This window comes from Meriones unguiculatus, chromosome 8, assembly GCF_030254825.1.
Source record: "Meriones unguiculatus strain TT.TT164.6M chromosome 8, Bangor_MerUng_6.1, whole genome shotgun sequence".
NCBI lineage: Eukaryota > Metazoa > Chordata > Mammalia > Rodentia > Muridae > Meriones > Meriones unguiculatus.
Genome location: NC_083356.1, coordinates 65,751,502 through 65,759,485, shown reverse-complemented (window position 1 = coordinate 65,759,485; position 7,984 = coordinate 65,751,502). Strand labels below are relative to the sequence as shown.

At 54.4% G+C, this 7,984-nt stretch overlaps 1 protein-coding gene across 1 annotated transcript; it reads right to left on the bottom strand.

The window, feature by feature from the left end:
• Positions 1–207: 207 nt before the first annotated feature.
• On the bottom strand, positions 208–7,500 carry Mamdc4 (MAM domain containing 4; the record flags this gene model as incomplete). Its single annotated transcript, XM_021651101.2, has 28 exons — positions 208–474; positions 644–819; positions 1,283–1,391; positions 1,475–1,602; positions 1,703–1,837; positions 1,954–2,100; positions 2,234–2,324; positions 2,410–2,528; positions 2,615–2,752; positions 2,839–3,058; positions 3,129–3,265; positions 3,373–3,507; positions 3,590–3,706; positions 3,832–3,943; positions 4,022–4,146; positions 4,246–4,377; positions 4,462–4,590; positions 4,695–4,883; positions 4,968–5,052; positions 5,265–5,438; positions 5,531–5,619; positions 5,792–5,929; positions 6,152–6,277; positions 6,404–6,488; positions 6,566–6,696; positions 6,877–7,002; positions 7,096–7,269; positions 7,341–7,500. Coding segments are annotated over 28 exons (3,669 nt in total), but the record flags the coding sequence as incomplete, so codon positions are not given.
• Between the last annotated feature and the right edge of the window lie 484 nt (positions 7,501–7,984).

The window sequence follows — 7,984 nt, the reverse complement described above, 5'->3', positions numbered from 1 at the left end:
TGGTAAGTTGGGAGCTGAGCCCATTCCTTCCTGGCTGGGATGGTGGGTCCTTTGGGCCCTATAATTTTTAAACTGCACTAAAGCCAATGAGGGGGAACCCATACCCATTCCCTGAATTCTGTCTCAGGTTAAGTCTTAAACCCCAAAAGGGCCATCCACCTGCCAGCTACAGCATATCCTGACAGGTACAGAATATATGGAGTAAGCCTGGGTTGCCCTCACTGTTGTGGAGCATTTATTTATAGCACAAAGACCCCACCCACATATACACACCCTTCTTGATCATAGCAGAGGGCAAAGACAACAGATGGAAGAGCTGTAGAAGCAAAGCATGACTCAATCCCTATATCAGGCCCGGATAGAGGTCAGGTGTCTGTGAGGTCTGGATGCTGTGGGAGTTAGCATGAGGAGCCAGGCCTTCTCTGGGGTGGACTATAGGTTGCTAGTGGTGGATTCTGGAAGGGTAACTTGATCCTAGGAAGAAGGAAGGAATATGGGACAACTGCTGTTGAAAGACAGTCTGGACCTGAACAGGGTTGGGCAAGGTGCCTCTTCCCAAGTCCTGGCCCACCACTGCTTGCTTTCTTGCCATTAAGCACGGAGGTGGCATAATCTCCCATTTGCCCCATTTGGGTGCTTCTACCTCATTGAAGAGGATGTTGTCAAAGCCAGATGTTGTTGTGTCTGTACTCCTCTGGAAGGGGCAGTGTTGCTTCTGCAGCCAGTGCCAACCCCCAAGGCCCAGGAGTACCAGGAACATGAAAAAGAGAAGGGCCCCTCCAACAGCAGCTGGCACAGACACGTATGCATCCATTTCACCTGAGGACAGAGAGGGCACTTGAGCCCTCCACAGCTCCCAGGCCTTGTGTCAGGGTTCTGTTTCCAGCATTACTGGCAGGGGCTGCCTGGCCCCTTCAGTGCTTATTGGCTGCAGGCTCCACCTCTTCTTCCCAGCATGATGGCAGCCAGTGACTGTCAAGCCCATGTGGTCTCTGGCTCAACCTGGCAGCTCTTTCAGGATAGTTCTTGCCCAGGAGGAGATAGTAAAAGCCAGTACAGCCCATGAGGCATCTTGGGGAGAGAGCAGCGCCCAGTCTTGGTTCAGCTGGTTTTCTGAGCTAGGCACCATCACTTCATTAGACCCCTGATCCAGTGTGGCAGCCCCAGATCTGTTCTCACACCTTCAGTCCAAAAGCTAAAGTGCAGTTGCCTCAAGCCACCTGGACCACCTAAGCCTGGCAGGGTCAGGGCAAGTCTGTCCATCCTGGAGTCCAGTGCTTACCCTGGCTAAGTGCAGGCTGCTTGCAGTGTTGCCCTGCCAAATACTCCACATCGTCAAGGGCAATGGGCCCCAGAGCCGGCTGGCTACCCAGAGTGGCTTCGAAAACAATCTGATAGGGAAGGGAAAGTCTTTGAATATCCAGAGGGACAGAAGAGAGGGGAAAGAGGACAGTTCACCTGGGTGGGAGCCCACCTGGAACTCATCAGAGCTGGATACTTCGATCTGGACTTGAAGCCACTGGTACCTCTGGTGCCCACCCTGGCTCCACACAGCTAGCTGGCCTTGGGTACTGCTCAGGAGCACTTTTAGCTCACCCTTGTCTGCACAGAGTCCAAGGCAGGTCTGGCGTAAGTTCCTAGGGGATGCCTCTGTGCTTCACCTGAGCCCCTGCTCCCCTACACCCAGGGCCCAGCCACTTACAGAAATGCTCAGGAAAGCCCATGAAGTACCAGAAGTGGAGACATGAGGCTGTAGTTGCTGGCAGTGGCTCACTGCGCAACCAGGCTGCCTGGCCCCCAGGACCTAGCATGCTGGTTTCAAAGAAAGCAAAGTGGCCTGGAAATGAGATGATGGGATATATCTGGATCACTAACTTGAGGGAAGTTGGGTGAGCACAGCTCCCATTTTGTGAGGTAGTGCCAACATAGGCCCTGGCTCCAGCCAGTGCATACCTGCCTCTGTGCCCAGGGTATGGTCCACTGTGGGCTTGGGGTAGCGGGATGGGGTGGCTCCACTGCTCCAGTCCCAGCTATATCCACCCAGGCTAGGCCACACAAGGTGGCTCCATCCACACAGACCAGATTCAAAGTCACAGGACCCTGCAAGGAATTGGCAGGTGAGCAGAGCTGCCCCCCACCCCCCATGAGCTCCTGGGCAGAGGTGCGTGGGTGGAAGTTGGAGTTGGTTTTGGCATAGATAATGGTACTATTCCGGCCACAGGAAACTGCCTACCTGGCTGAGCACAGAGCCCTTCTTGGAGGAAAATGTCATCCAGAGCCATATAGGAATGCTCCACACCTGCAGCCACAGCCTCAAACACTACCTATAGGGTATAGAGCCACAGATCCTGCAGGCTGCTTTTGGCAACCCTTGAGATGAGGTTTTTCCCTTCCCACCTATGCACTCACCCTCCAGGCCTGCTCAGCCTCCACATTCACACTACCCAGGCGCCAGGCAAATCCACCATGGTCACTGATACTGAGCTCTTGGCGCCTTGTGCTCTGTTCCACGTGGACCCTCAGGGTGCCTACACACCAAGAGCCAGCCAGGTTAGCTGCCTTGGTGGCTCCCCAGTCCTGGAGAGGGGCCCTTCCCTTTGTTGGAGCCTCTCACCTGGATTGTGGAAGCTCAAGTGGTACCAGAAGGTCAGGCAGGCTTGCCGGGGCACGGGCTGGTGCTCCTCTGAGGTCAGAGAGGCCACATGACCCTTGGCCAGGACATCTGGGCTGGTGTTCACCATCATGTAGTACCCTGGCGGGAAGAGGGTCCTGTGTCTGCTTGCCTTGGTCTGTCTAGCCCTCTGTCCCCTCATTTTCCACCCCAGCCAGACCAAGTACCTTGGGCTGTCTCTGTCGTATGGTCTGTCCAAGGACCCCAAGGAACAAGGCCTGAGGCATTATTCTGGCGTATCCATAGCCCTGAGCCTCCCAGGGAAAAGCCACAGTCAGAGTCTTCAAAGGAACAGCTCCTAGGGGCCCAGCAGGGGCCAGGCCGCACAGCCACGTCATCCAGGGCCATTGTGCCATGATAGCCATCCCGGAGGCCTTCAAACAGCAGCTGAGAGCGGAGAGTGGTAACTGTGGGGGCCAGCTCTATACCATCTACCAAGTGTGACACTCACCCTCACCTGGTGCTTGGTGCTAGCCTCTGGCTGGTGGTGAAGAGTGACCCAAGCCTGGTGCCAGAGGTTGCCATGTGTGCCAGACCGGGACCACAGTATTGTGTCTTCCTTACCATTCTTCCTCATTGCCAGGCGCAGAGTCCCTACAGAGAAGCAGAATTTGGAGGGGAACCCCCCCAAAACCTGGTGCTCCAGGCTGCAATAGCAGCAAAATCATCCACAGAGGCTCTGACAGCCCCGAGGCTCTCACCAATTTGGGGCCCATATAGGTGGTACCAGAAGCTGAGACATTCCTTGGGGACAACTGACACCTGGGGTCTTGTAAGCAAGAGGGCACCTTGGCCTCGAGCAGGTGGGTCCGTGGGATCCAGGAACATGAAAAAGCCTTTGGGGAATGAAAAACAGTATAGAAATATTCTCTCAGTTTGAGCTTCCCTCCCAGGCCTCAGGTCTGGGAACTCCCCTACCTTGGCCAGTGGTGTGGTCATACTTAGAGCCATGGCTTTTTACACGGTGCCAGTGTGCATCTGTGAAGTGGCCTGTGTGCCAGCTGCATGAGTGCCGTTCAAAGTTACAGGAGACCTCTGGAGGTGGGGTGGGGTGGGGTCAGCACTACTCCCTGCCCCCTTCCTAGCTATGATAAGAGGAGGATTAGAGGTAAACTAGGTAGTAGGCCCTTGGGTGGAGATGGGAGCTGGGCAGGAGAAACCTTGGTCACTCTCAGTGGTCACATTGAGGTTGCAGTTGCTCAAGGTCACATTATCCACCCCAGCCCCTGGCTGTCCAGGGTCATCCAAGTCCACCAGACTGACAAACTCCAGCTTTAAGCACATAGAGGGAAAAGAGTGTCAGTTATGGGCTAACTCAGTAGACTCCCCATCCAGAACTGCCATCCTCACCTGGAATGGTCGGTGGCGTGCCCCAAGAAGAACCTTCTCTACTGTCCAGCCCTGGCTGCTGCTGCTCGGGGCCTGCCACAGCAGTTCCCGCAAGCCTTTCTCTACCAAGACCAGTGCCAAGAAGCCTTATCAAGGGAGTTAATATGGGTAGGTCATCCTCAGACTCTCTTCACCATGCAGGGGGCTTCTGGGGACTGGGCCTGGGGACAGGAGGCATGGAGTACCTTGGGGTTTACTGTAAAAATAGTAAGCCATGTGGAGTTCACAGTGAGGGCCAGAGGGGCCTAGGGCAGGTGTGAGAGCTCGGGCCTCAGATCGTAGCTGCCCCCAGGCTTTCTGCAGAGACAGGAAGTGTCCTATAGGAAGAACAAAGTACCCTTTCACTGCTCAGATACAGACTTTCTGAGGAGGGGCTCTTGTGGGGGAAGTGTAGACCTCACCGTGAGCATCCCGGTTGGCATCCCTGGCAGGCTTCCTGCTCTCCTGGGCTTCCACCCATTGCCACTGCAGCTTTCCCACACTGATGTCCTCCCAGCCCCCAGCAGAGACGGACTCAAAGTCTGTGGTGCCTGCAACAACAGTAGTCTTCTCTGGAAGGCAGCAAAGCCCAGAGTCCTCTGGACTGCATAGGCACCCTTCAGACACTGACCCCAGGCAGGCTGACTGGCCTCACCACACTTCTTTTCATCCTCGCCCTCTGCACAGTGCTGCTGGAAATCACACAGCTGCTCTGGGGGCACACACAATTCACCACAGGAGAGATGTCCTGGTTCACAGGTTCCCTGGGGCAGCTGGATGGATGTCTGGGGATAGAGGGCTAATGCCTTAGGTCCAGAAAGTGATGACTGTAGGGTGGACACATCTAGAACAGAATTGAGGTCAGGTTAGAGTGGGTGAGGGCCTTTCTTTTCCTGGGCAGGCCAGGGGAGGGCCCTGGACAAATCACCTGAGACAAATCTGCAGTGGTTGGACATGATGAGGTCATCTAGGCCCATGATGCCTCCTGGACCAGTCTCCCCAACTAGAAGGATCTGAAGGTAGGGAGGGCTCAGCAAGCATCAAGCACTATTCTGTCTTCTTTTTGGTACCCTCTACATGTTTATTGTTGTATTTTATAAATTCTTAACCTTTCCCATGGAGCAGCCTTCAGGAGTAAAGCCCCTCAGTGTTCTCCTGTACATGCTCTAGGCAGGATTTCCTGGATCCCACCCTCACATCCCAGTCACCACCTGGCTAGTCTCACCCGGAATGGATGGGCACTTTGAATGTCAACCCGGTCTTTGACCCAGGCGGTCCCCAGCTCTCCATGGCGGCTCCGCAGCAGGGCGGGAGCCTGGGAAGTGTTGAGCCCCAGTGCCTGTAGAAACAGCTCGAAGTGGCTAGCCTCAGAGCCATGTAGGTAATAATAGAAGGTAAGCTGGAACAGAAGAAATCTCAGGCTGTCAGGGACCTCTGGCATCTAGAGAAGGGCAACCTTGTCTATCTTATTTTCTCACACACCCATCTCACCGAGCAGTTGTAGGGGACTGAGGCTTGGAATTCCGGGCTGAAGAGGATAGCAGTGGTGCCAGGTTTGGCCATAGAGACCAGGAAGAAGCCTATGAGAGAGGGCAAATATGGTACAGGGTCATTGGAGGTTGTCCCACACTTGGCGCCACAAAACAACATAATTCACATGACACAACTGAGTTTCCAAAGAAACCAGAAACTTCCACTTCAGGAGGTAGATTGGTGGAAAAGGCCATGGCCAGGGTCCCTTGGAGACCTCACCATATGCACTATTCAGGCTGTGATCTCTGTAGGGCCAGGCAGGGCTCACTATGCTGCCAGCACTGTGGTTCCGGGTCCAGCCCTCCAACTGGTTCCATGGTCCCAGACCTGTCTCAAAGTCAGTGATCATGTGGTGGCCTAAAGAGTGGGAATTGGGGGCTATCAGGGCCACTGACCACAGCTTTCTGCAGTCAGATGGCCCTGGGCACACTGACTGTCCAGCCCAGAATGATTACGCCAATGTCCACCTTCCTGGACTAGCCCCAGTGTTCTCTGAAGGACCCAGAGGTCAAGGTCCAGCTTCCCAGTTTCCTTCTGTGGTCCCTTGCTCTGCCCGGCCCTAGATGGCCCCAGCCTCACTGCAGATGAGCGGATCTTCATCAGATCTGTCCCCACAGTTGTCTTCACCATCACACAGCTGGTGGGGCTGCACACAAGCCTTGTTCTGGCAGTGGTGGTGCCCTACGGGGCAGCTGGCCTGAGGAACTGGAGTGGGATATAGTTAACATTCTCTTTGGCCCCAGGATTTGTGGCATTCTGGAAAGAGGCTGTTCAGGGCGGTGGGTGGTGAGGGGGTCTCCCAGCTTTGGACAGGGTGGTGTGCAGCCTTACTGGGAAGTCCACAGTCCCGAAACTCCATATCATCCAAGGCCACAGCACCCCTGTGTGTGGCATTTCGGGTGGCAGAAAACATCACCTGCAGAGAGAAAGGGTCTTTATGACCTAGGTCAGTGGCTAGCCCCTCCTCACTGTTCCCAGCCTGGCCCAGCTTACTTTGAAGTCACCCTGCACACGGCCTGTATTCACTGCCAGCTCCTGCCAGCCAGGCCCCCAGGGTCCTGAGCTCTGCCACAGGGTCAGTGTCTCCACACCATGGGTCAGCTCCAGCCGCAGTTTGGCGACATCTGTAGTGTTTTGAGTGGTCCTGGGGCATTTTCAGCCCCTTGGTGTCTCCCTCCAGCCTACCAGCTATACCCTGGCCCTCATTTTGGAGCATCCTCCTGTTTCTGTAGCCACTCCTTTCCTCATCCAGCCTTTCCCCAAAGCTACTTGGCCTTGGGCCTCAGGGATCTAGAGCATTTTACCTCTAGAGGCTATGTAGAACCAGAGCCTCAATTCACAGGTAGAGGCTGCCTCACGCATGACAGGGGAGCGCAGAGTCGCAGTGGATGCCTCTTTCCCATGGTGGGTTCCCACAGCCATGTACCAGCCTGGCACAGGGGGAAAGGTTAGGAGGCCAGACAAGAAACCAAGGCAGGAGGGTGGTGGGAGAGGGTGAATGCACATGGGTTCCCAGGCCTTACCCAAATCAGTGCCATGTGTATGGTCAGAATGAGGTCCAGGTCTATCCAGCAGTGCCCCTGCCCGGTCTCGAAGCCATCGATAGCCTGAGGTGCTGATGTCCTGCCAGCCACAGGGGTCCTGCTCAAAGTTGCAGGTGAAGAGGGTGCTTGGGGTAGTTGAAGCACTGTGGAAGCCTATGAGAATGGGTCATCAGAGGTCAGCCTTTACACTGCCACTCCCTGCCACTCCCACCTGACCAGCTCACCACACTGGGCCTCATCTGAACAGTCTCCACAGTCACACACAAAGTTGCATACAGCTTCGATGGAGCTTCTGCAGTGGCTGGGGACCCAGGTCTTGCCTAGGGACTGTGAAGCTGGCAGAGTAACAGGCACGTGAACACAGGGCAAGGTGATTGTCTGTTTTCATTTTTAAAACATATATAGCTATATATTTGTATACATATATATGCTATATAATAGGTGTAGAGGTCAAAGAACAACTGAGATAGGAATCATTTCTTTCTTTCTACCATGGGGGACCCAGGAATTGAACAAATGCCATTAGGCTTGGCAGCAAATGACTTTACCTTCTGAGCCATCTTGCTAGCTCTGGCTGTTTTGTACAATATAAATTCTATGTCCAGAGAAACCCAGACCTGAACAGGCCAGGGTATTAATCAACTGACTTCAGGGCTCAGCCCTATAAAATCATACAGAGGAAACTGGCATCTACCAAGAACTGCCACTGGGGCTCTGCACAAACAGAATGCCTTCCCACCTCCCTAGCCTCACAGAGGCTCTGCATACCAGGGAGAGGAAAAATAGCCTTGACAAGAAACACATATGGAAAGCACAGGAGTCCACATGGCTAGGAACTGGAAGATCTTCCAGTAGGGTCTCCCCCATA